The sequence below is a fragment of the Rana temporaria genome, chromosome 10 (genome assembly GCF_905171775.1).
Source record: "Rana temporaria chromosome 10, aRanTem1.1, whole genome shotgun sequence".
Taxonomy (NCBI): domain Eukaryota; kingdom Metazoa; phylum Chordata; class Amphibia; order Anura; family Ranidae; genus Rana; species Rana temporaria.
In genome coordinates this window covers 67,120,361-67,147,574 of record NC_053498.1, presented here as the reverse complement: position 1 = coordinate 67,147,574, position 27,214 = coordinate 67,120,361, and the positions used below count along the sequence as shown (strand labels likewise).

Below are 27,214 nucleotides of genomic sequence, written 5' to 3'. Positions count from 1 at the left end.
CAAATGGGAAAAGCCGCGAACCCGACGGCCTGACGATACGCTAATATAAAACCTTTTTAGACATTTTAACGCTGAAATTGTGTTCCTATATGAACGGCATGGGCAAGAAATGGGAGATGCGGAAAGAGGCATTAGAGGCCATAATAACTATAATTTCAAAAGAAGGTAAAGACAACACACTATGGTCCAGTTACAGACCCAATCTCACTCCTGAACTTCGATACTAAGCTATTTGCAAAGGTACTGACAGGGAGGATGAAAACAATAATGAAGGACGTGGTCCATGTAGACCAAGTTGGATTCTTCCCAGAAAGGGAGGGGAGAGACAACCGAATTAGAGCCCTTTTGGCTATACAGAAAATTAAAGAAAGTGGGGCCCCAGGTCTACTCCTGTCAATTGATGCTGAAAAAGCATTTGACAGAGTAGACTGGGGCTTCATGCAGATTACACTTGAGGCAATAGGTATAGGACCTAGAATGACCAACTGGATAAAATCACTATATGACAGACCCACGGTCAGAGTAAAAGTAAATGGGACTGTCTCAGCGCCATTTGAGATAAAAAACGGCACTAGACAGGGATGTCCCCTGTCACCGCTACTGTTTGTCCTCGCGCTGGAACCCCTGTAAAGGGGGATAAGGTGGAATGTGGACTTCACGGAGATAAAAGTCGGAGAGGATGACCATAAACTAGCGGCCTATGCGGATGATATTTTATTTTTTTCAAACTAATCCCAGAATAAACTTACCTGATTTAATGAAATCTCTCAAAGATTTCGGAAATATGTCTAATTTTAAAATAAACCTGGTTAAATCAGAAATATTGAGTATTAATATATCTAAAGCAGATAAGAACATCTACCAGGAAGATTTTCCATTCAGCTGGGGAAAAAAAGAACTGAAGTACCTAGGAGTCAAGATAACAACCACAGTTGAGACATTATATAGAGCCAATTTCCTCTCATTATTAAACGATATTAACCACTTAAGACCCGGAGCGGGCGCTCGCCTGTGACCCACGGCTGGGTACTAGTACAGGACGTACCTGTACGCGGATGTGCCCAGCCGTGCCATTCTGCCGACGTATATGTGCAGGAAGTGGTCCTTAAGTGGTTAAGGCAGAACTTAATAGAATAGCACCGGGGCAACTATCTTGGAGTGGCAGAATTAACATCTTCAAAATGGTAATCTTACCCAAAATAGTATATAAAATGCAAATGCTCCCAATTCCACTACCACAGGCATTTTTTAAAACGCTACAGTCAATGGGCCTGATTCTCAAAAGAGATACGCAGACTTAACTGCTGTTCAGCCTGCGTATCCCTGTGCCTAACTTTGGAAACGAATCTCAAAAGGCTTTTTCCAAAGTTAGGCAGAAAATCTGACATGTGTAAGACACTTACACGGTCAGATTTTAGGATGCAGTACCGCATCCGCCACTGGGGGCATTTCTCATTGAAATGCAGCTTTGCGTATGCAAATGAGGACTTAAGCAGATTTTCAAAGCATTTCATCACTGTGATTTCTGCCTAAGTTCCGAATTTGCCTGCGCAAAACTAGGGCTGGTTTTATAATGTGGAAAGTTAGTCACACATTGTAAAGGCCCATTCCAGCGACGGCATTTGGTATGCATTCCCGAGGGAGAACTCCACGGCAATTTTAAAATTCAAAACCGGCATGGGTTCCCCCCCAGGAGCATACCAGGCCCTTAGGTCTGGTATGGGTTGTAAGGAGACCCCCCCACGCCGAAAAATTGACGTAGGGGGTCCCCCTACAATCCATACCAGACCCGTATCCAAAGCACGCTACCCCGGCCGGTCAGGAAGGGAGTGGGGACGAGCGAGCGCCCCCCCCCCCCCCTCCTGAGCCGTGCCAGGCCGCATGCCCTCAACATGGGGGGTTGGGTGCTCTGGGGCAGGGGGGCGCACTGCGGGCCCCCCCACCCCAGAGCACCCTGTCCCCATGTTGATGAGGACAGGACCTCTTCCCGACAACCCTTGCCATTGGTTGTCGGGGTCTGCGGGCGGGGGCTTATCAGAATCTGGGAGTCCCCTTTAATAAGGGGGCCCCCAGATACCGGCCCCCCACCCTAAGTGAATGGATATGGGGTACATCGTACCCCTATCCATTCACCTGGAGGCAAAAAGTAAAAGTTAGTAAACACACAACACAAGGCTTTTTAAAATAATTTATTATTCTGCTCCGGATGCCCCCCCTGTCTTCGTTATTAGCTCAATTACCAGGGGGGGCTTCTTCTTCCACTCTCCGGGGGTCTTCTTCCACTCTCCGGGGGTCTTCTCCGCTCTCCGGGGGGGGTTTCTTCTTCCGCTCTCCGGGGGGGGGCTTCTCCGGACTCCGGGGGGCTTCTTCCATCTTCTCCCCTCTTCCGCTGTTGACTCGCCGAACCCCGGTTCTTCTGCAGCTGTCCGGTGCCTTCTTCTTCAGCGCTGGCTGCCTGCTATGTTTGTGTGTTAGCTCAATTAGTAACAGGCAGCCGGCGCGGTCTTCTGTGACGTCAGGGTCTTCTGTTCTTCTCCCCTCTTCCGATGTTGCCTCGTCGCCTGTTGTCGCTGTAATGATGGAAGCGCGCCTTGCATCCCATTTATATAGGCATCACCGTCCCATCATGCTCCGGCAGGTACCCACGTGGCGGGTGCACGTGGGTAGGCACCCACCACGTGGGTACCTACCGGAGCATGATGGGACGGTGATGCCTATATAAATGGGATGCAAGGCGCGCTTCCATCATTACAGCGACAACAGGCGACGAGGCAACATCGGAAGAGGGGAGAAGAACAGAAGACCCTGACGTCACAGAAGACCGCGCCGGCTGCCTGTTACTAATTGAGCTAACACACAAACATAGCAGGCAGCCAGCGCTGAAGAAGAAGGCACCGGACAGCTGCAGAAGAACCGGGGTTCGCCGAGTCAACAGCGGAAGAGGGGAGAAGATGGAAGAAGCCCCCCGGAGTCCGGAGAAGCCCCCCCCGGAGAGCGGAAGAAGAAACCCCCCCGGAGAGCGGAGAAGACCCCCGGAGAGTGGAAGAAGACCCCCGGAGAGTGGAAGAAGAAGCCCCCCTGGTAATTGAGCTAATAACGAAGACAGGGGGGGCATCCGGAGCAGAATAATAAATTATTTTAAAAAGCCTTGTGTTGTGTGTTTACTAACTTTTACTTTTTGCCTCCAGGTGAATGGGTAGGGGTACGATGTACCCCATATCCATTCACTTAGGGTGGGGGGCCGGTATCTGGGGGCCCCCTTATTAAAGGGGACTCCCAGATTCCGATAAGCCCCTGCCCGCAGACCCCGACAACCAATGGCAAGGGTTGTCGGGAAGAGGTCCTGTCCTCATCAACATGGGGACAGGGTGCTCTGGGGTGGGGGGGCCCGCAGTGCGCCCCCCTGCCCCAGAGCACCCAACCCCCCCATGTTGAGGGCATGCGGCCTGGCACGGCTCAGGAGGGGGGGGGCGCTCGCTCGTCCCCACTCCCTTCCTGACCGGCCGGGTAGCGTGCTTTGGATACGGGTCTGGTATGGATTGTAGGGGGACCCCCTACGTCAATTTTTCGGCGTGGGGGGGTCTCCTTACAACCCATACCAGACCTAAGGGCCTGGTATGCTCCTGGGGGGGGAACCCATGCCGGTTTTTTCTTTGAAAATTGGCATGGAGTTCTCCCTCCCAGGAATGCATGCTGAGCGACGCTGTCATTTTTTATTATAATTATTTGTTTTCCCGGCGCGTCTTTTTTTTTTCACCCGTCGCAACTTTAGTGTCCCGTCGAAATTCTCAAAGCCGCCCGGCGTTAATTACGTTCGCGCGCTGCACGTCGGGAAAATGACGTCACACGCATGCGCAGTACGGCCGGCGCGGGAGCGCGCCTCATTTAAATTTTAAACGCCCCCAGGAGAGGAGGACCGCCTTACGACGGCGGCACTTAAGTTACACGGCGTGTAATTTCTATGTAAGTGCTTTGAAGATCAGGCACTTAGGTAGAAATTTTAAGTCAGTGTAACTTAACTGCTGAAATTTAAGTTATGCAGCTTTTTTGAGAATTTGGCCCAATGTTCCTAAAATGTATTTGGCGAGGGAAGAAACTACGTATTAGTTTGACACTACTAACAAAGGAAAAGGCACAAAGGGGATTGGGGGCACCAGATCTCAGAAATTATTATCATTCGATTGTTCTATCACAAATAATAGAATGGGCTAAAAAGAATATTGGAAAAAGGTTGGGTAAACATGGAACTTATATTAAGTAAAGTATCACTTGGGAAGGTAAAATCCCTGCACAATTCCGAGAACTTAGCACGGACACACACTGTATCACAAAGAATGCATTAATAATATGGGATAAGATACATAAAAAAGAAAAATGGGATTTTAATTCACCTTTAATACCACTAACTTTCACAAAATGTTTCACATCGGGAATGGAAAAAAAATTTGGATAATGGATTATACATGAAAATGCACAGTTGAAAGATGTAATGGAGCAAAACAAATTGTACACGTATCAGGAACTAAAAAATAAAAGGGAATTGATGGTGATTGATGAATGACGATATGCCCAGCTAAAACATTTTTTTTTTAAATTGCCTCAGCCTATAAGATCCGTGGAAAATCTAAGGCCACTCGAGAAATTATGCAAGGAAAAGAGTAGGACGGGGGCAATTTCAAAGATTTATAAGATATTAAATCATACAAAAAAGCAGGGCATACCACCATACATCAAGAAGTGGGAGGAGGAATTGGGGACAAAGGTAAATGATTTTGAGATCAAGCAACTAACGAAGAGGGTACACTCCACATCGGTAAACTGTAAGATGATAGAATTAAATTATAAATGTCTTGTCCGTTGGTATTTGACCCCAGATAAGGTACATAAATGCTCAAGGGTAACATCACAGATTTATAGTGGTAGTTCCTCATGGGAACAAATAGAACATAAATAAAGTAACAAATGCAATAAAGAAGTTCTCGTGAAAGATAAAGTCCAATGGTTGTAAACACAAAGATCACCCCAGATGATGTGTGAATAACACGAAACGCCGTCGCGTCGCCTCCACTGCCGCCTCATACTATAGAATATGCAAGTTTTTATCCAGATACATGTGAGTGCACTTGCTATCTTTTTACAATAAATACCCAGTTTTATACCGGTTTACACTATGTGGCCCTTCTCTTTTCATTTTCTTTCAACTATTTAACCCCTTGCTGAGCTGCAAAGATCCAAGGTTATCCATTTATGATCATACACTGATTGATTACTTCTAGCAAGTTTGTACCCTGTCTGGTACTTGAAGTTATGACTTGATTGACGTACGTCATTTCAGGTCCACCATCTTCGGTAAGCCTCCATTTACTAACACTGGTGGCGGTGATCACTCACTACACTATTTGTCTCGATGGGATTCTAATCAAGTTCCCTCATTTTGCACGTGGTGTCTACAGATATATGGACTTTGTGTTTACAACAATTGGACTTTATCTTTCACGAGAACTTCTTTATTGCATTTGTTACTTTATTTATGTTCTCTTTGTTCCCATGAGGAACTACCACTATAGATATTAATTTGCCATAGTGCTACACAATTTTGTTTCTGTTTGTTCCAGCTAATGTGTCTTTGTTAGCAGTGTGAGCAGCTGGTCTTATTAATTAGTGTGTTTTAAGCAGCGCAGTATAATCACCCTTTTTTGTAACATCACAGATTTGCTGAAGGGGGTGCAAGGAAATTGGGACTATGGCCCACATATGGTGGACATGTCCCAAAATCAAAAAAATATTGGTGGTCGATTAGGCAGATAATTCGAGAAATAACTAATATTGAAGTCCCCGATGACCCGTGGGGCTGTATATTACATGGCATTCGAATGCCAACTAAACAATACCTGAGATCATTGCTTCCGCAGCCTTTTAAACGCTGCAAAGAGCCAAATACCTACACACTGGCAAGAACCGGAACGGCCTACACTGAAGGGTTGGTGCAATAAAATAGACAACATTTACAACTTAGAATATCTAAGGCTTAGTGAGGGGGAGGTAATGGAGGATTTTTATGAAAAGTGGAAAAAATTGATAGATTTCAAGCATACAATGAGATACGTAGAAACGATGGGAGCATAACATAACAAAATAAACTATAGTAAAATTAGAATAATAACATCTCGAACTAAAGAAGAGATAAAAGGGGGAAAGTATATAATAAAGAGAGAGAATGGAAGAGGGAGACATTTTAAATGGGAGAGGTCTGGGAATGGGGAGATGGGGAACAGGGAAGGGGGGGGGGGGTTGGGTATTATTAATAACCTCCTATCTGAGAAATGTAATGTATTTATATGGAAAACTAATAAAAATATAATAAATATAGTGATAATCAAGGTGAAAAAAAAAAAGAACCTTACTACACGACCACCAGGGGTAGAATATTGAGCCTACCTGCCCACAACCTCAAAAACACAGGGGGAAAGAAATCTAAGTACATTTGATGCAGACACTCGGGCACTAAATACCAACAAGAGACCACCTTAAAGCAGGCTTCTACCAGGGAGATATTCATAATGCCCTTATATGTCCGTACAGACCATTCCCTCCATTCCTCTTCTGAAATTTCAACCCCCAAATCTTTTTCCCAGGCCACCATATAGGGCAGTTTACCTGTGGAAATAACAAAGAGTTTATATAGTTCAGAGACACCACCCCTCTGGAACACACTGCGATTATACCTATTTTCAAAGGCTGTGCAAGTCTGTCTGATTTAGCATATATTTGGGACAGCTGCATAATCTGGGATGCAGTAATTCACTATTTTTTTAATTTGTGAATAACACACAAGTATTATTCCTATCTTTTGCTGTGGCTTACTGCATGCATAGCTTATTAATAAATCGTTCCTGGGTGTCAAGTAGGCTAGCTGTGCCACTGCCAGATACAATGTTATTCTAAAAACTGGAACTTTCTTTGCATCTCTCTGTATGAAGAGATACAAGATTTGGTACCTGTTAAAGTACAAAGTGATATGTTTAAAGGCCCCCTCTAAATAAATAAAATGTGAGATGTTTCACAATTTTTCCTGGGGTTAGTATACGTCGTCCGCCATTATAATAGAGAATATTTTAGGTGTATGTGTGAAAAGTTAAATATAAATACTCACCAGTGATGAAAGTTCTGTTTGTATGATACTGGTAATCAATTCATCGAAAAAATCATGAAGAGTGCTCTCCATTAGATAATCACCTACAAAATCTTGTACCTCCATTTTATGTGCATGATTGCAAAGTTCCTTCAATAAGTCATTTATTAATTCATCCAGGAAAATTTGTGAAAAATATGTGAGTGATCCTCTGCTAATAAAAAAGTTTAAATGTCAATGATCCAGTCAATATGCTGAATGGGAGCAAAAGCATTTAACATAACAGTAATTAATTTAAAAGGACGTTTTTTTGAATTGATTATTTGTTTACACACACACGTAAAGCCATGACATTTAAATGAGTACCAAAGATTTTCCAAAGAGTCTTTACTATCAGACACTAGGGATGAGTCGAAACCCCCTCCGTTCAGTTCGCACCAAAACCTTTGAACGGACCGAACGTTCGCGCGAACATTTAGAACCCCATTAAAGTCTATGGGACTCGAACGTTCGAATACAAAAGTGCTCATTTTAAAGCCTAATATCAAGTTATTGTCGTAAAGCGGGTTTGAGAACCCGGGTCTTGCCCCAGGGAACATGTATCAATGTAAAAAAAAGTTTTAAAAACTGTCGTTTTTTCTGGAGCATTGATTTTAATGATGCTTAAAGTAAAAAAAAAAATAGAAACATTTCTTTACATATCGTACCTGCTGGGTGTCTATAGTATGCCTGTGAAGTGGCACGTGTTCAGAACTGTCCCTGCACAAAATGAGATTACTATAAGAAAAAAGTCATTTAAAACTGCTTGCGGCTTTAATGCAATGTCTGGTCCCTGCAATATGAATGAAAATCATTGAGAAAAATAGCATGGGTTTCCCCCCTCCACCAGGTCATTACAAGCCCCTTTGTCCCTATATACTTTGAACAGCAGTATACAGGCGGTGCAAACAAGATCGGGACTGTAGGTTTGTTAAGTAGAATCTGTTTGTAATTTTGAACTGGTACTTTTTAAAGTGTAGCTCCAGCCATAAAATCTATTTTTAAGCTTTTCTGAAAACATAGAGAAGGGTTATCACCCCTGTAACATTTGTTTTGCTGTTTGTGTGCATCTGTTCAGAAGATTTCAATTCACGTTCTGTCCCAATGACAATTTTTTTTTTTAAATTTGGATTTTTTAGTGAAACAAGGATTGGTGATAAAGCATCAGTGGACAGGGGACACTTCTTACAGAAGAGAATTTCCCTTCCTAGGGGTAGATTTCCTCTCAGTTCCTGTTGCCTCCTTCCTCCCTCTGTTCTGCCTTAAGGGCCCTGTCTATTATTCCATGCAGCGTGTGCTCCAACAGGTGAATAAGAGGGACAGTCTCACTGATTTTTTTTTGGCTCAATACCTTGATTGTTCCGTTTGTGTAGGTGACTGCAGCAGGACGGGACTATTTTCTCTATTTCAGGCGCAGAAGAATATCTCTTCTCTCCCACGCCCGCTCCTCTGCTGGCTCAAGTCCCAGCCAGCTTGTCCTTCCCTGGCGCCACGGAGTGATTCTTCTCCCTCCGCTCTTGGCGCTCAGAAAGAAGAAGCAGTGGCAGAAGAAAAAAAAGCAGTGGCAGAAGAAAAAAAAGCACTGTGACCTGACCTGGCATCTGACGGTTTTTTTTTGACACTCCAGCGAGTCCAGACAGCCAGCAGCAGCACTACAGTCAGGATCAAAGAGGGAGTGACTCTTGGGGTCAGGATAACAGGTGTGTACTTGTTTTGGGGGATTCAACATCTACTGTCTGCAGCAGCATCTAAACATTATGGCATTGGCGGCATGGGTGGCACTGTCTGCAGGTAGAACATGGGTTGTGGCATGTGCTACCTGCAGACAGTGCCACCCATGCCGCCAATGCCATATTGTGCTGCAGCCAGTGCCACCCATGTTTCTAATGCCATAACGCATGTGCTACCTGCTGACAGTGCCACCCATGCGGCCAATGCCATATTGTGTTATGGCTTTAGCGTCATGGGTGGCACTTTCTGCAGCACAATATGGCATTGGCCGCATGGGTGGCACTGTCTGCAGGTAGCACATGTGTTATGGCCCATAACGCATTTGCTGCCTGCAGGGACAGTGCCACCCACTGTCTGCAGCACAATATGGCACTGCCGGCATGGCAAGGGTGGCACTGTCTGCAGTACGTTATAGCATTAGCATGTCCCGCTGTCAAGTTGCTGATCGCCAGCATTACTAGTAAAAATAAATAAAAAAAACATAAATACATCACATAGTTTGTATATGCTATAACTTTTGCACAAACCAAGCAATAAACATTTTTTGGGATTTTTTTTTTTTACAAAAAAGATGTTGCAGAATACATACTGGCCTAAACTATTGAAGAAATTCGATTTGTTAAATTTTTTATTGGATATGTTTTATTGCAGAAAGTAAAAAATCGTTTTTCCATTTTGTTTTTATTTATTTAAAAGACAGCTCTATTTGTCTGGGAAAAATTACATACATTTTATTTGGGTACAATGTTGCACGACTAAGCAATTGTCAGTTAAAATAATGCAGTGCTGTATCGCAAAAAATGGCCTGGTCATGAAGGGGGGTAAATTATCCAGAGGACAAGTGGCCTGCCTGTGTTGCTGTTTGTTATCAAGGCTTCTTTCACATGGGATGGAATCTACTTGTTCAGCAGGGGATCTGTCCGCTAATCCCCCACTGAGCGGAGTGGGCAAATGACAGGTCCGTGTCCACTCAGCCAATGCAGAGCGGACTCAGACACAGCCTGCTCTGCTCTAAGGGTGGCTGGTGTAAACAAACCGGCTATCCATTCACACCCGATTTCCCCTTCAATCCACTAGATGGAGGGGAACAGATCCCTTTCTGTTTTTTTTTGGTGGATCAGATTTAAGGTAGGTTGGTGTAAATGGACACAAGTCTGTTTAGATCCATCCCTCTATAGTAGTGAATGAAGGATTAAATCAGGTCTGCCTGAAAAATAGACAGGCGGACGTGATCAGACCAATCATGTGACCCCAACCTTTTCCCTTTAACCCAGGGTTTGACAAATTTGCTTGGAATCTAGGAGCCAGCTAAAAAAAAGTTAGGAGCCAGAAATGTGCCCGTCCCGCCAAGCTTACGCGCAGAAGCAAACGCATACGTTTGCAAATCTGCACTCTGTTTCAAGGCGGGGTCGGGGGAGGGGCCATGGGCGGGACCAGGGGTGGGGCTGAAGGAGAGACCAGGGGCGTTATCAGGGGTGGAGCTGAAGGGGCCCTGTCAGGTAGGCTGTACGGGGCCCCATGATTTCTATCAGCAGCACTGGCTGTATGCATGTAAATGCACCCACAAATACTTACAAGCATACAGTATTAACCACTTAACCTCCAGAAGGTTTTATCCTCTTCATGACCAGAGCATTTTTTGCTATTCAGTACTGCTTTGCAGGGATAGGAAACAGGTAGATTGCTGATCTGTGAACAAAGCCCTGTGTGTATGTAAACACAGGACTCTATGTTGTGATTGACTACAGCCGATCAGCAGGTCTCAGCCATAGATCATTGGCCTGGGACTTGTTGACAAACTGTAGCTAATGACAGCTTGGATTAGCATTATGCGCGCCCCCCTAACCTGGAACAGGCTGGATGATGTGCATGTAAGTGATCTAGCATGCCTGTGCCTCCGCCTGCAGTAAATGTACTGTGGGTGGGCAGCAAGCAGGTAAATACAGTCCATACTCAGGACTCTGGGTTCTGATTTTTCTTTTGTTTTCCATGTTACAGAGCTGAACGCAGCATAGTTTGTGCCATGTGTATAAATCCATTATAACAGCTGTGGCTACAAAAGGGCAAATTTATGTAAAACTATCTCATCACAGTTTTTAAAATATATAAGATTTACTTATGTTTTTCAATATGGCACCATTTACAAACATCTGTAATATACACTATATTACCAAAAGTATTGGGACACCTGCCTTAACACGCACATGAACTTTAATGGCATCCCAGTCTTAGTCTGTAGGGTTCAATATTGAGTTGGCCCACCATTTGCAGCTATCAACTCTACTGGGAAGGCTGTCCACAAGGTTAAGGATTGTGTCTATGGGAATGTTTGACCATTGCTTTAGAAGCACATTTGTAAGGCCAGGCGCCGCTGGGAATGAAAAGACCTGGCTCACAGTCTCCACTCTAACTCATCCCAAAGGTGTTCTATTGGGTTAAGGTCAGGACTCTATGCAGGTCAGTCAAGTTCCTCCACCCCAAACCTGCTCATCCGTGTCTTTATGGACCTTGCTTTGTGCACTGATGCGCGGTCATGTTGAATCAAGAAGGGGCCATCCCAAAACTGTTCCCACACAGCTGGGAGCATGGAATTGTCCTAATTGTCTTGGTATGCTGATGCCTTAAGAGTTACCTTCACAGGAACTAAGGGGTCAAGCCCAACCTCTGAAAAACAACCTCACACTTCATAATCCCCCCACCACCAAATGATTTGGACCAGTGCACAAATTAAAGGAGTTGTAAAGGATTTTTTTTTCCTGGAATGACTGTTTACAGGATATAGAGACATAATAGTTAACTGATTCCTTTTAAAAATGATTAAAAATAGATAAAAATCAATCATATAATGTACCTGTAGTTTCAGTTTTGTTTATGCATCTAGTTTCATGCTTCTGTAAAGTACAGAGACACAGAGCCAATAGAGGCCAGTGATGGTTTGTAAAACGAAAGTGATTGGTTCTGAGGGGTTTAAGACACACAGTAATCACACCTCCTTAGTGCCACAGAGAGAAAGCTCCCATTACTTTTTACATCAGGAAACAGACTGTCCAGAACAGAGAAGGATTACAGCAACATCATAGCAAAAACGAACAATGAGGACATGAAAACAGGACTGCAGTAAGATAAAGGAAGCTATTTAGCTATAAAAAAAAAAAATCCTTTAGTGACCCTTTAACCACTTAAGGACCGCCGCCTGTAAATATACGTCGGCAGAATGGCACGGCTGGGCAGATGGACGTACCAGCATGTCCTGTAAATCTACCCAGCCGTGGGTCACGGCTGGGTAGATCCCGCGAACGCTCCCCGGAACTGAAGAATGGGGAGAGCCGCGTATAAACACGGCTTCCCCGTGCTTCACTGTGGCGGCTGCATCGATCGTGTCATCCCCTTTAAAGGGAGACACAATCGATGACGTCACTCCTACAGCCACACCCCCGTACAGTTGTAAACACACACTAGGTGAAACATAACCCCTTCAGCGCCCCCTGTGGTTAACTCCCAAACTGCAACTGACATTTCCACAATAAACAATGCATTTTAAATGCATTTTTTTCCGTGAAAATGACAAGGGTCCCAAAAATGTGTCAACATTGTCCGAAGTGTCCGCCATAATGTCGCAGTCATGAAAAAAAAAATCGCTGATCGCCACCATTAGTAGTAAAAATGTTTTTTTTATAAAAATGCAATAAAACTATCCCCTATTTTGTAAACGCTATAAATTTTGCGCAAACCAACCGATAAACGCTTATTGCGATTTTTTTTACCAAAGATATGTAGAAGAATACGTATCGGCCTAAACTGAGGAAAAAAAATGTTTTTATATATTTTTGGGGGATATTTATTATAGCAAAAAGTAAAAAATATTGCATTTTTTTCAAAATTGGCGCTCTATTTTCGTTTATAGCGCAACAAATAAAAACCGCAGAGGTGATCAAATACCACCAAATGAAATCTCTATTTGTGGGAAAAAAAGGATGCTAATTTTGTTTGGGAGCCACGTCGCACGCGCAATTGTCAGTTAAAGCGACGCAGTGCCGAATTGCAAAGAGGGGCCTGGTCCTTTACCTGCATTTTGATCCGGGGCTTAAGTGGTTAAGGTCCATAAAGACATGAATGAGTGAGTTTGGGGTGGAAGAAGTTGACTGACCTCAACCAACCCGATAGAACACCTTTGGGATGAATTTGAGCGGAGACCTCAAGCCAGACCTTTTCGTCCACATCAGCACTTGACCTAACAAATGCGCTTTTGGAAGAATGGTCAAACACTCCCATTAACACATTCCTAAACCTTGTGGACAGCCTTCCTAGAAGAGTTGAAGCTGGTATAGCTGCAAAGGGTGGGCCACCTTAATATTGAATGCTATGGACTAAGACTGGGATGCCATTAAAGTTCATGTGTGTGTAAAGGCAGGCATCCCAATACTTTTGTCAATATAGTGTATGTATTGGATGGAGTCAGCTTTTATGCCATCCAACTTATATGGACCTCTGCCCCCCCCCCCCCCCAAACAGAAAATGCTCCCCCATGCTTTTGATTGTCCCTTGGTGGCCTCACGTTCAATGCAGGACTATGGATCCTGTATAATTTTTTATGATATCCGAAGACCATAGCACAAAGAAGTCTTCGGAGAAAATGCTCATGTAAGTAAAAAGTGTTTTTCTCAATTCCCCAGGACAGTTAACTCTTGCAGTAAACGAGCAGCTCTACTTCAAGGGAGAATATTTAGCTTTCCTGGAGTTCAACCTTAAGGCTGATCTCACACTTGTGTGATTACAGACATTGCATGTGATTTGCACTGCATTGCTGTGCAGATCACATGCAATGTTTGTGTGATGCGAATTCAGCCATACAAATTATATTTCTGAAATAGCATTGCATTCACACCAAAATGGTACAAGACACTTTTTTTGGTCTGATGAAAGGATGTGTTTGGACAGCTGCACTCCAAAAAAAATGCCTGTATCGGTAAAAAAGGAATCAAAAGCTACAAATTACAGCAAACCTGAACACACAGTTGATGCATTTCACACTAGTCCTTAGTGCTTAATCATAGCTATGATTAAGCACTAAGGACTAGTGTGAAACACATCAGCTGTGTGTTCAGTTTTGGTGTGATTTGTAATTTTTGATTCCTTTTTTACCAATAAAGGCAATTTTTTGGAGTGCGGCTGTCCAAACACATTTTTTCATTTTGCTATATGCATTGTCAGCACCCGTGGCTTCTGAGAAGAGAATAATTACATCTGCGAACCAATCTGGGGGTGTAATTAAGTTTGCATTGACACCCTCAGCGGTTCGCAGATTTGAACCAGGGTGCGATTCAGGTGTGATGTTGGAACCACCACTGAATCGCAGGGTTTACCGCATCGCACCAGTGTGAACCGGGACTTACAAAATGTTATTATGTAAACTAACTGAGATTTGTCCTGAACTGCTAAAATAGATTGCCAACTGCAGACAAATTAATTTAAACAATGCATTTCCCTGTAGTCCAATATATTAGAACAATTGAAATAATTTATACTGTAACTGACACAGATGTATTTTATTTCTGTATTGATCAGCTTTAGGAAAAAAGCAGTGACTTGTCATTCATATATGTTTCTTTCATAAATGAATACCAGTAATTATCTTTTAGTGCCAGTGCACACCACATGCAGTCCAGTCCTTTTTTTCTGCATCAAAAACGCATGGAAAGTAGGTTAAGTGGTCTTCAATGGCATAGTTTACACCAGTGCTTGCACTTCCAGAAAAAAAAAGTAGAACATTTTTCCTACCCTGGACTGTACTAGAAGGCTGTAAAACACACTAAAAATGCATCGGGTCCCCGAAAATGACTTGGCTCACGCATCTGCACCTGACGACTTACTGCAAGACGCTACACGGGTCTAGACAGGTCCACAGACCACTGACAGGGTTTGAACAACTTTGCTCCTTTTCCTCTCCCCAAAGACAAACACTCTCCTTACTCTACAAAATGATACTGGGGCACACGCATAGCGCCCTCCCCAAATATACGTCGGCTTGGTCAGAGGAGCTGGGGAGAGATATTAGTGAGGCAGAGTGGCGTAAGGCCTTCTTTTACACACATAAGTCCTCCATATCGAGCTATGCACAGGAAAAAAATTATAAAGTACTTTCACAATGGTATCGTGTCCCAACCACCCTCAGGATCATGTTCCCCTCGGCCCCGGACTTCTGCTGGAGGTGCACCACAGCCAAGGGTACGTATAGTCACATCTGGTGGGAATGCGATCGGATACGCCCGTTTTGGTCCCTAATTTTCTTAATTTATTCTGACCTATATGACAAGCCACTCGCTCCATCCCCATTTGTAGCCCTTCTCTCCATCCTCCCCGGAGCCACTAAATTTCAAAAGAATTCCCTTCTAAAATTCTGCTTGAGTGCTGGGCGGCAGTTGATCTCTAGGCATTGTTGGTCGACCTCCCCCCTCGATTACAGAATGGGTAAACAAGATGAATAGCATTATGCTAATGGAGGAAATGCAGGCCCGATCTTTGGATAGGTATGCTAAATTTTCCTTCACATGGAGTGTTTGGAGGCATTACTCCACTTCAGCTAAACTTAAGGACAGGGTTGCTCCTGCGGTGACCACCTGAGTGTCAGAGGCTAGTCTCAATTGTAACCTCAGCAGCTTCCGTTTACAACATGATGAGCCCCTGATGGGGAGCCAGCGCACCGCTTCCCACTCCCTACCCTCTACCTCCTCCTTCCCCTTTTCCCTTCCCCCCTCTCTCCTCCCCCGTCTCCCTCTTCTCTCTACTTCTCTTTTTCTCATTTCCTTCTCTGGCTGACTCTTCGGCCACATCATGGTTTCACTATTGCACGATCCGATTGCTACATCAGTTTGCTTACTTGCACATTCCATTTTAGCACTCTACAGCTACTTGCTCATTGTACTTTTGTATACGGGTACTCAGGTCAACTGCCTTCACCGGATAACTCTACCCCCCACGCTCCCCTGGGTCCTGGACGCAGATGGATCCCATAGGGGCGTCCGGGCAGGGGGAGACCATTGTAAGCCAAGGCCGTGCCCTGGGTGAAGTGCAGTTTTCTGTGTCTATATCTGGCTGCAGTGACTTCTTGTTTTGTTTTGCTTTTTGTCTTCCACGACAAGGATTGTTTCTGTTTTATGTTTCGTGATTTTGTGTCCGAGCTGCCCTGTGTCGGGCTCTCGGTCACACCATGGTATATTTCTGTTTATGCTGTCTTAAAAACTCAATAAACCTTTATTGAACCTAAAAATGCATCGGGACGCACCTAAATGCACCAAAATGCACTGGAACACGCATGTCCTTATTTAAAATTAATAAAAAAGAGAGAGGGAAAATGCACTTAAATACATGAAAAATGCCTCAAAAACGTGCATGCAAAAAAGCATCTGAGACACATTCGAACTGTGTTTCTATGGTGTGAACTGGCCCTTAAAAAAATCTATCTATTTGTAAAAGCCTCGTACACGACCGAGAAACTAGACGGGCGAAACACATCGAGTTCCTCGTCGAGTTCCTTGTTAGGCTTGTTGAGGAACTCGACAAGCTTGCTTTGCGTACACACTGTCAAGACAAAATCTCCTCGTTCTCAAACACGGTGACATACAACACATACAACGGCAGGCGAAGTTCGATTCCACTGGCTAAACTCTTGGGGCTGCTTTTACTAATTTCATGTGTTTGCGTGTTAAATAAAAGTTTGGTAAGAGACAATGTGCACTTTTCAGTCTGTTACAGCTTTAAAAATGTGTTATCTCTATTACAAATGCTACTTTTACTCCCGTCTCATACTTTAATCTGAGCAAGCGCGGGTTTCTTAGCATACAGACGTTCGAGTTTCTCGTTGAAAACCAGCCCGACGAGGATCTTGACAAGCCAAATCAGACTTCCGTCGAGGAAATAGAGAACTTGCTCTCTTTTTGGCTCAACGAGGTTCTCGACAGTTTCCTCGACGAAAATGTACACACAACCGGTTTCCTCCGCAAAAAATATCTCCCAGCAAGGTTCTTGCTGGTTTTTGCCGAGAAACTCGGTCGTGTGTACGAGGCCTAATACAGGAAATCTAATCAACATATTTTTTTTTTTTTTAATATCACTATAATGGCTGGCACTATATTTGAGGTAAAGTATTGCCACAGATACCCACTCTGATATCAAGGATTTTGATAGTTCTGTGCCATGATATTTCTTTGTTGGCATCCATGAGATCTGAAAAGAATATAAATAGTTTACAATTATCTTTCAATTTCAATAGTGTTATAAGCAAAAGATAACATATACCTACAGTATCTGTAAATTATTTGGGTAAAAACCCTTTATCATAAACATAAAAACGGAAATAAATATATTTTTTCTGCCTGTCACACAGCTGTCATAAAATATAAAACACAGTTTGCTGATTCTCCCATTATAAATGCCACAATATCCTGAAAAAAAAATCTGTCTCTACTAGAAAAGAACGTAATGAAAGAAATCGGAGCAGAAGGAATCTGCAGCAGCTATCCACCACGACCACTTAGCTTCTAGCTTTCATTTTTAAAGCTTACCTGAACAAACTGAAGTTAGAAGCTGATGGGTTACTATGCACAGCACAGATTCTGTCTACTCCATTTTAAAAAATGCCCCCCAAACTGTGCATGCAGAAACTACTAAATAGTAAAACAAATCCAAATATCAAACTTCAGTTAAACCCTGTACACACGGGCCAGAATCTCGTCAGGAAAAAAACATATGGCAAGATTCAGAGAGGTTTACGCTGGCGTATCAGTAGACTCTGAATCTAAGCCGTTGTACATTTAAGTGTATTCTCAAATTGAGATACACTAAAATGTAGCTAAGATACGTCTGCCTGCGCCGTCGTATCTTAGCTGTCTAGTTCCGCCGGCCGCTAGGGGCTTGAACGCTGATTTACGCCTAGAATGCGGTAATCAGCAAGATACGCCTATTCACGAACGTACGCTTGCCCGTCGCAGTAAAGATACGCCGTTTACGTAAGGCGTTTTCAGGCATAAAGTTAGTCAAACAAAAAGCTGGCCCAGCCAATATTAAGTATGGACGTCGTTCCCGCGTCAAATTTTGAAAATTTTACATCGTTTGCGTAAGTCGTCTGTGAATGGGGCTGGACGTAATTTATGTTCACGTCGAAACCAATACGTCCTTGCGGCGTACTTTGGAGCAATGCACACTGGGATATGTCCACGGACGGCGCATGCGCCGTTCTTTAAAACGTCAATCACGTCGGGTCACGATTCATTAACATAAAACACGCCCCCCTGTTCCTCATTTGAATTAGGCGCGCTTACGCTGGCCCATTTACGCTACGCCGCCGTAACTTAGGAGGCAAGTGCTTTGTGAATACAGCACTTGTCTATCTGACTTACAGCGGCGTAGCGTATATGCGATACGCTACGCCTGCACAAAGTTAGGCCAATCTTTCTGAATCTGGCTAATAGTTTTTCCTGACGAGATTCTTGGCAAGAATCTCTTGCCGCCCGAGTGTACAGACACTCCATTCAAAAGAACCACCGTTCTTTTGAATGGTAAGAACGCGGTGACGTTATTGCGTACAACGAGCATGCGCTCGTCACATTCTATGCCATTGCGCCATCTTGCTGCACCCTACCTATGCCTAGGAAGCTATTGTGCAAAGTCATTTTGAGCATGCGCGGATTTCCACGGTGATGGTGAAGAGAAAGGGGGAGCTTTTGTGGTGCTGCACAATTCATATACCTGTGAGCTGAGCTGATGTTTTGGGGCATGTCTCTTTGCTGGGTGGGGTTATGTCTCTTTGCAGGTGGGGGCATGCCTCTTTGCTGGAGGGGGCATGTCTCTTTGCTGGAGAGGGCATGTCTCTTTGCAGGAGGGGGCATATCTCTTTGCTGGAGGGGACATGTCTCTTTACCATGGCAAGAAGGTACTGGTCAAGACCTTGAGGCCGGATTCACACTTGTGTGGTGCGAATTCCAGCTCTGTTCTCGCTGCAAAAAGATAAAAGAGCTGTTCAGCAGATCATCTCCGTTTTAGCTGCGAATTTGGAGACCTGGGAGAGGGGAGGGGGAGGGGGGACGTGTATTGAGTAGAATGAGAGAAATCCTGAAGAGAAATGAACACATCTGCGAATCAGATGCGTACCCATAGAAGATAATGGGCCTGAATTTGCACCTGAGCCGCACCGCAACGCCTAGAAAACGAACACGTGTTTTCGGTATTGCGCAGTGCGAATGCATCGCACATATGTGAACCAGCCTAATTGAAATTAATGTATTTAGAAATGTTCTGCGAATTGGATGCGGTTCAAGCGGCACTCAATTTGCATAGGTGTGAACCCGGCCTTAAGCGTTCATGATCTCTCTTGTGAGATCTTTTGATCTGGTAAGTAGCCTGTTTGCCCCAAGGAGCACAGTTGTGACACAAAAGCACTTTCATATAAACTCTTTGCACAAAACACATTTCTTGCACTTGAATTTACTTTTTTCAGACATTTCTTAGATTTTTAATCTACAGTATTTGCTTATGAATCAATAGTTTTAAAAATCTATTTTTTTCAATTATGGATTTGTTTGTACTTTGAACTTTATAGGGAATGTTTATTATGTACATTTTCAAAAATAAATTGTGCCATATATTTTGTTATTAACTTGGTAGTGGATATACGTTTGATATTGGAAGGTATCAAATAATATTAGATAACCCCAAAATAATGAAGCTACAAAGTGAATGAGAACACAGCCCATCGTTGGAGAAAAAAACGAACAGTTGGGAAGAAGGGAAAAGCTGTCACCAACACCCAATATAACTGACCCTTACCATCAGTGTATGGGATATACACATAAATATGATAAACACAGTTCCTCCTATTCACCAAATGATTCCTCCTTTTCACAAAACGATCCACAAATAGAGAGAAGTGTCCTTCTTCCACTAGTCCACCAGGTGTAAGCAAACTTAATCACAGGAAAAGCACGGCTATGTATCAGAGTTATAACGGTGGTAACATATGTAAGGGAATGAAAGAAAACTCTCTCATTGCACAGACATCCAAAGAAAGGCAGACTTATTTATTTAAGGGCCAGTTCACACCAGACGCAGTTCCATTCAGTTCTGTGTGCTTTTTTTCTGCAAAAAATGCATGCAGTGTTTTCCATGTATTTCAATGGATCTAGTTGGCTCTAGTTCACACCATGCAGTCAGTTTCCGGTCAGTTTCTGCACCAGAAACTGACTTGAAACTGACTGCATGGTGTGAACTAGAGCCAACTAGAGCCATTGGAATACATGGAAAACACTGCATGCATTTTAGTGCAGAAAAAATGCACACGAAACTGTATGGAACTTTGTCTGGCTCTAAAATCTATGGGGCAGATTCACAGAGCAAGTACGCTGGCGTATCTACTGATACGCCGGCGTACTTTCAAATTTCCCGCGTCGTATCTTTAGTTTGAATCCTCACACCACGATACGACGGCATCTGGGTAAGATCAGACAGGCGTACGGCTTCGTACGCCTTCGGATCGCAGATGCAATACTTCGGCGTCCACTGGGTGGAGTTTGCATCGTTTTCCTCGTCGGGTATGCAAATGAGCTTTTTCCGACGATCCACGAACGTACGCGCGGTCGTCGCATTCTCTTATGTCGTCTGTAGTCGGCTTTTTCCGGCGTATAGTTAAAGTTGCTATTTTGTGGCGTATAGATAGACTTGCCATGTTAAAGTATGGCCGTTGTTCCCGCATCGAAATTTGAATTTTTTTTTGCGTAAGTCGTCCGTGAATAGGGATGGACGTAAGTCACGTCTAAGTTAAAAAAATGACGTCGTTGCGACGTCATTTAGCGCAATGCACGGCGGGAAATTTAGGAACGACGCATGCGCATTTCATTCGGCGCTTCATTTAAATGAAACCCGCCCCCAACCCACCCAATTTCAAATACGCCGCCAGAAAAACACTACGCCGCCGTAACTTATGGCATAAATTCTTCCTGGATTCGAATTTACGCCAGGTTAGATACGTCGGCGTAGCGTATCTCTGATACGCTGCGCCTGTCCAATTGTCTGTGAATCTGCCCCTATAGGTTCACTCACATGTAGTATATGCAAAACAGGCACAAAAGGAGTATATAAGGAAAATAGGAGGAACTGTGTTAATCATATTTATGTGTATATCCCATACACTGACGGCAAGGGTCAGTTACGGTATATTGGGTGTTTGTGACGGCTTTTCCCTTCTTCCCAACTCACCATTTTTTTCTCCAATGATGGACTGTGTTCTCATTCATTTTGAGCTTCATTATTTTGGGGTTACCTCATATGAACTTTGTGTTTAACACCACCTTTTTTTAGCGCTACATCTTTTTCCCCGTTTCTATTGTTGTACCCAACAATATTGTGTTAGCAGCTATTTTATTTATCATTTACAGTATCTTAGCACAACAAACCTGTCGTTTCTATCAAATAATATTATTTGAATTTTTGGTTCACATGTGACACTTTTAAGAAACAACGCATTATTATTTTTTAGAGAGAGAGAGAGAGAGAGAGAGAGAGAGAGAGAGAGAGAGAGAGAGAAGCGGCGCCACTCTGAGTGCAGTATGTCAGTTACAATTCAATGTTTAATAAAAGTAAGATAAACTCAAATTTTGTCTGATGAAGAAGCACGCATGCTCTGAACAAGCTTGACCACGCCTCCCATTCAGCACCACTGATGTGCTTGTTGTGCGATCGTCTTCTGCCTCGGAGTCTCTGGAACCGTCTGAGCAGCTGGGAACTGCTGACCACCACCGCTGCCCAGCTGGACTACAGGAGCCGAAGCTGCTTATGCCATGCACATTATATCTCACCAACATTTTAGTTGATCTTACTTTTATTAAAAATAGAATTTTAACTGACATACTGCACTCAGAGTGGCACCGCTCCTCTCTCTCTCTCTCTCTTACCCATATCCACAGAGTCACTTCTGCTCTCTACAGCTGGTTGTCCACACTGATACAGACCAGAACACCTAAACCCTGGTCTGGTCTTAGCAGGGAATGAACTTTGTCTATTTCCATATCTCACTCACTAGCTGCGTTTCTAGCATTCCATCTTTTTTATTTTTAATCTCTGCATTATCATTTTTATAGCCTGTTCCTACTATTCTCCTCGTGAAAGGTGGATCTATTGGGTAAATAAATCATACAGTATATCATTAAAGTGGAGTTCCACCCATAAATATAACATTACGTCAGTAGTTTTAAAAAAATGTCATTAGTCCTTTACAATTTTTTTTTTTTTTTTATATGCCTTCAAAGTGTTGTTGCTAGGCAGAATAGTTAATCTTCCCACTTCCTGCACCTAGGTGCTTAATGCTTCCTAACTTACACCGCACAGACTCCTGGGAATGTAGTGGGTGTAACTTTCCAGGAGTCTGTGCACTCCCCAGTCTCAAATAATCATGTGACTTGGACAGCACAGGTGCTGAAACCTGATCTGACACTGTTTGTGCAGCACTGAGCATGTGCAAGGCTGAAATCCAGGAAGTCATGCAGTCTGGCTTCATGATGCCCACACTTAAGATGGCCCCAGTCAATTTCTATTTTATAAAGTGTCTAAATGCTGTAACAACCTAACAAAACGGACCTTAGTTTACAGACTAACTTTACTAGAATACATTAAGCTTGTGTATTACAGGAGTATTTATATTTAAAAAGTGAAATTGTGGCCGGAACTCCGCTTTAAACTTGTAATGAAAAAGGAACTGCAATTTGCTCAAATAATTTGTAATAAAAACATCTTTGCCATTCTGAAGCTTCCCTCCAACCACTTTGCATAGTTTTTTTATATATACTGTGATTCTGTACTTGCCAAATATGCTGCAGAAATCTCCCTCCACTGAGTCTGGCTGCAACCATTTTAACTGTGGGCAGCTGAATATGTTGCCTGTTTACTTCCTGGATTTACACAGACACACACCTCCAGCTCTGCAGCTCTCATTGGCCCTTGTATGACTCACCCACCCCTTTCTGGTAAACTCTCATGAGAGTGAGAGAGAGAGAGAGAGAGAGAGAGAGAGAGAGAGTTGTGCATGATGTCATAAGCCTAGGCTTTTTACCAGACGAGTAACAGGAAGTGGGCTGTATAAGGTATTTACTGGCAGAAAAAATAAAATACTATCCAAAGTTAAAACAACAGGGGCAGGAGATTTAATCGATGGAAAGTTGAAAAAATGACTGAAGTTCCACTTTAATATAACTGTATCTGCACTACAACACTTCAGTGAATAAACATGAAATATGCAGAAAGGCTTAGAGATTATAAATTAGTTGTTACCAAATTGTGATTCTTACTTTCGAAGGATTATTTGTTAATGCCTCAATAACCACATCTGGAAGTATCTCATCCCGCAAGATCTCAGACACTAGAGACTCCACAAAATCCCAAGCAGAATGTTGGTTTTCTACAAAGTATTTATTTAAACCCTGATCCTAAAAACAGCAGTAGAAAACAGAAAGACAGCTCAAATACATTCCATTTCTTTTTGAAATTTTGTAAGTTTTAAATATTCTGTGTTCATTGATTCTAAAAGGTCAAAGTGATAGATTAGGGCAATCACTGCTATTCTTCATTGGAACTAATATCACTCTACTAATAAATATTTATCATTTGACCATTCATAATTCATATTTCAAAACTGTCAATCAGCAGATGATAAAACAAATGCATGCAAAAGATGAATGAATGTATTCACAAAGTTTGAGGTTTGACCTGAATCAGACAAATTTTCGGTCTGCAAATATTGATAACTATCTTCTGATCTACTGGCAAATAAAGCTGGGAGAATTTTGTCTTTATTTGTTTCAAAAGTTTCTTTTAAATACAGTAAAACCTTGATTTGCGAGCATAATTCGTCCCAGAAACATGCTTGTAATTCAAAGCATTGTACATCAAAGAATATTTTTTTACAGGGTATAAAAGAGAAGAGAGGCACCTCTAAGTGTAGCAATAAGTTGCTAAATGTTGTACCTTTAACCACTTAAGGACCGCTTCACGCCGATATACGTCGGCAGAATGGCACGGCTGGGAACATCCACGTACCTGTACGTGGCCCTTTAAGCCCAGCTGTGGGGTCGCGCACGCACGCGACCCGGTCCGAAGCTCCGTGACTGCGCCTGCGTGGCCCGCGAACCCGATCGCCGCTGGTCCCGCGATCGGTCCTCCGGAGCTGAAAACAGGGAGAGGTGTGTGTAAACACACCTTCCCGTTCTTCACAGTGGTACTGTCATTGATCGTCTGTTCCCTGATATAGGGAAACACGATCAATGACGTCACAAGGCCAGCCCCACCCCCCTACAGTTAGAAACACATATGAGGTCACACTTAACCCCTTCAGCACCCCCTAGTGGTTAACTCCCAAACTGCAATTGTCATTTTCACAGTAGACAATGCATTTTTATAGCACTTTGCTGTGAAAATTACAATGGTCCCAAAAATGTGTCAAAATTGTCCGATGTGTCTGCCATAATGTCGCGGTCGCAAAAAAAAAAAATCGCTGATCGCCGCCATTAGTAGTAAAAAATAAATATTAATAAAAATGCAATAAAACTATCCCCTATTTTGTAAACGCTCTAAATGTTGTGCAAACCAAATCGATAAACGCTTATTGCAATTTTTTTTACCAGAAAATAGGTAGAAGAATACGTATTGGCCTAAACTGAGAAAAAAAAAGTTTTTTAGATCTTTTTTGTGGGTATTTATTATAGCAAAAGGCTATTTTTGTTTAAAGCGACAAAAATAAAAACCGCAGAGGTGATCAAATACCACCAAAAGAAAGCTATATTTGTGGGAAAAAAAGGACACCAATTTTGTTTGGGAGCCACGTCGCACGACCGCGCAATTGTCAGTTAAAGCGACGCAGTGCCGAATGGCAAAAACTGGCCAGGTCCTTTACCTGCATAATGGTCCGGGTCTTAAGTGGTTAATTGTAGCCATATTGCTCCTCTCTTCTTTTTTTTATACTCAGTTGTGACATGACACTACTTTTATATCAAGACATCGCTTGTATATCAAGGCAAAATTTACTAACACATTTTGCTTGTCTTGCAAAATGCTCTCAAACAAAGTTACTCTCAAATCAAGGTTTTGCTGTAACAGAAAATGGAGATAACAAAATAACAGCATGATGTACCCCTGAAGGAACTTTATTAGCTCAGCACATCAACATTTTAGACTTGGTTCACACCAATGCAAATTGGTTTCCCCGCATCCAATTTGCATCATAGGAGATTGTGACCGGCTCTCTATGGAGCTGTTTCACATATCTCTGTTGCGGCTGCGGAGTGGCTTGCACAGAAATGCTATGAATCTTTGGTTCAAATTCAGGCAAAAATGTGGCCCTGATTCGTCCCTGAAATAGAGAACAGGGACCCCTTCTGTGAACTGCATCAGTCTCAGGCCGGGTACACACGGACAAACATGTATGGTGAAAGCGGTCCGTCGGACCGTTTTCACCATACATGTCTGCCAGAGGGCTTCTGTACGATGGTTGTACACACCATCGTACAGAAGTCCGCGCGTAAACAATACGCGGGGCGTGTCCGCGGTGTCGCCGCGTCGATGACGCGGTGTCGCCGCGACAGTGACGCGGCGACGTGGGCGGCCCGCCTTTAAAATGCTTCCACGCATGCGTCGAAGTCATTCGACGCATGCGAGGGACGGCGGGCGCCTGGACATGTACGGTAGGTCTGTACTGACGACCGTACATGTCCGAGCGGGCTGAATTCCAGCGGGCTGTTTTAAAACAAGTCCAGGAATATTTGCCCGCTGGGAAAAGGCCCGGCGGGCAAATGTTTGCTGGAATTCGGCCCGCTCGCGCCCACACACGAGCAAACATGTCTGCTGAAACTGGCCTGCGGGCCAGTTTCAGCAGACATGTTTGCTCGTGAGTATGGGGCCTAAGGTGTGAATCCAGCCTTAGGCTGATGTCCCCATTGCAGGAGGGCTGGACACATAAAGGTTCTAGTTCCAGTCAACCCAGGTAGGACTGGGGGGAATCGTAAGAGTAAGTTACCTACTCGCTATGGGCAGTAAGTAAATTACGATCATTCCACTTGCAAGAGAGTCCTTTTGGAATAATGCCTTTTAAGAAGGTATAGAGAAAGCTATTATCAGAAGATAAGCCAGCAAACAGGTTCAGAAAGTCCAATAAGTCAAAGGTTGGGACAAACAGACCTCAAAGAACAGGATCATAATAGGTCAGGACATGCAAGGAGATGAAGCCAGAAATTTGGGAACTTTGCAAGTAGGGATGAGCTTTATGTTCGGGTCGAACATTGGCTGTTCGCTAGTTCGCCGAATAGCGAACAATTTGGGGTGTTCGCAGCAAATTCGAAAGCCGCGTAAAACCCTTTAAAAGTCTATGGGAGAAATCAAAAGTGCTAATCTTAGGCCCCATACACACGATAGAATCCATCCGCTGAAAAATCTCAGCGAATGGGTTTCAGCGGATAGATCCTATGGTGTGTACACTCCAGCGGATCTGTTTCCGCGGATATTTATCCCCTGGGATGGATTTCCAGCAGATAAATATTTGATGACATGCTATCAAATCTATCCGCTGGAATCCATCCCAACGGATGGATCCGCTGGTCTTTATAGACTCACCGGATCCATCCGTCCGAAGGGATCCCCCGCATGCGTCGTAATGATTCGACGCATGCGTGGAATTCCTTATATGACAGCGTCGCGCACGTCGCCGCGTCATAATCGCGGCGACAGCGGGACACGTCATCGCCAGAGGATTTCGACGCGGATTTCAATGCGATGGTGAGTACACTCGATCGCATGGAAATCGGCACAAATCCTCGAGAGGATTTATCCGCGGAAACGGTCCACTGGACTTAAAGGTTAATATGCAAGTTACTGTCATAAAAAGTGTTTGGGGACCTGGGTCCTGCCCCAGGGGACATGTATCAATGCACAAATACATTTTTAAAACTGATGTTTTTTCGGGAGCAGTGATTTTAATAATGCTTAAAGTGAAACAATAAAAGTGAAATATTCCATTAAATTTAGTACCTGGGGGGTGTCTATAGTATGCCTGTAAAGTAGCACATGTTCCCGTGTTTATAACAGTCTCTGGAAAGAATGACATTTCTAATGCCCTGTACATGATCGGTTCGTCTGATGAAAACGGTCCGATGGACCGTTTTCATCGGACTAACCGATTGTGTGTGGGCCCCATCGTTTTTTTCCCATTGGTGTAAAAACTTATGCCGCGTACACACGATCGGTTTGTCTGATGAAAACGGTCTGATGGACCGTTTTCATCAA

General features: G+C 43.5%; 1 protein-coding gene across 1 annotated transcript in view; it reads right to left on the bottom strand.

The window, feature by feature from the left end:
* LOC120915125 overlaps positions 1-27,214 on the bottom strand; it is a 138,970-nt gene that overhangs the window by 45,575 nt on the left and 66,181 nt on the right. Inside the window, exons 6-8 of the mRNA XM_040325383.1 lie at positions 23,233-23,370; positions 17,064-17,125; positions 7,154-7,343 (exon numbers count right to left, since the gene is read on the bottom strand). Coding sequence (XP_040181317.1) covers positions 7,154-7,343; positions 17,064-17,125; positions 23,233-23,370 — 390 coding nt within the window. The remainder of the gene's footprint in view (positions 1-7,153; positions 7,344-17,063; positions 17,126-23,232; positions 23,371-27,214) is intronic.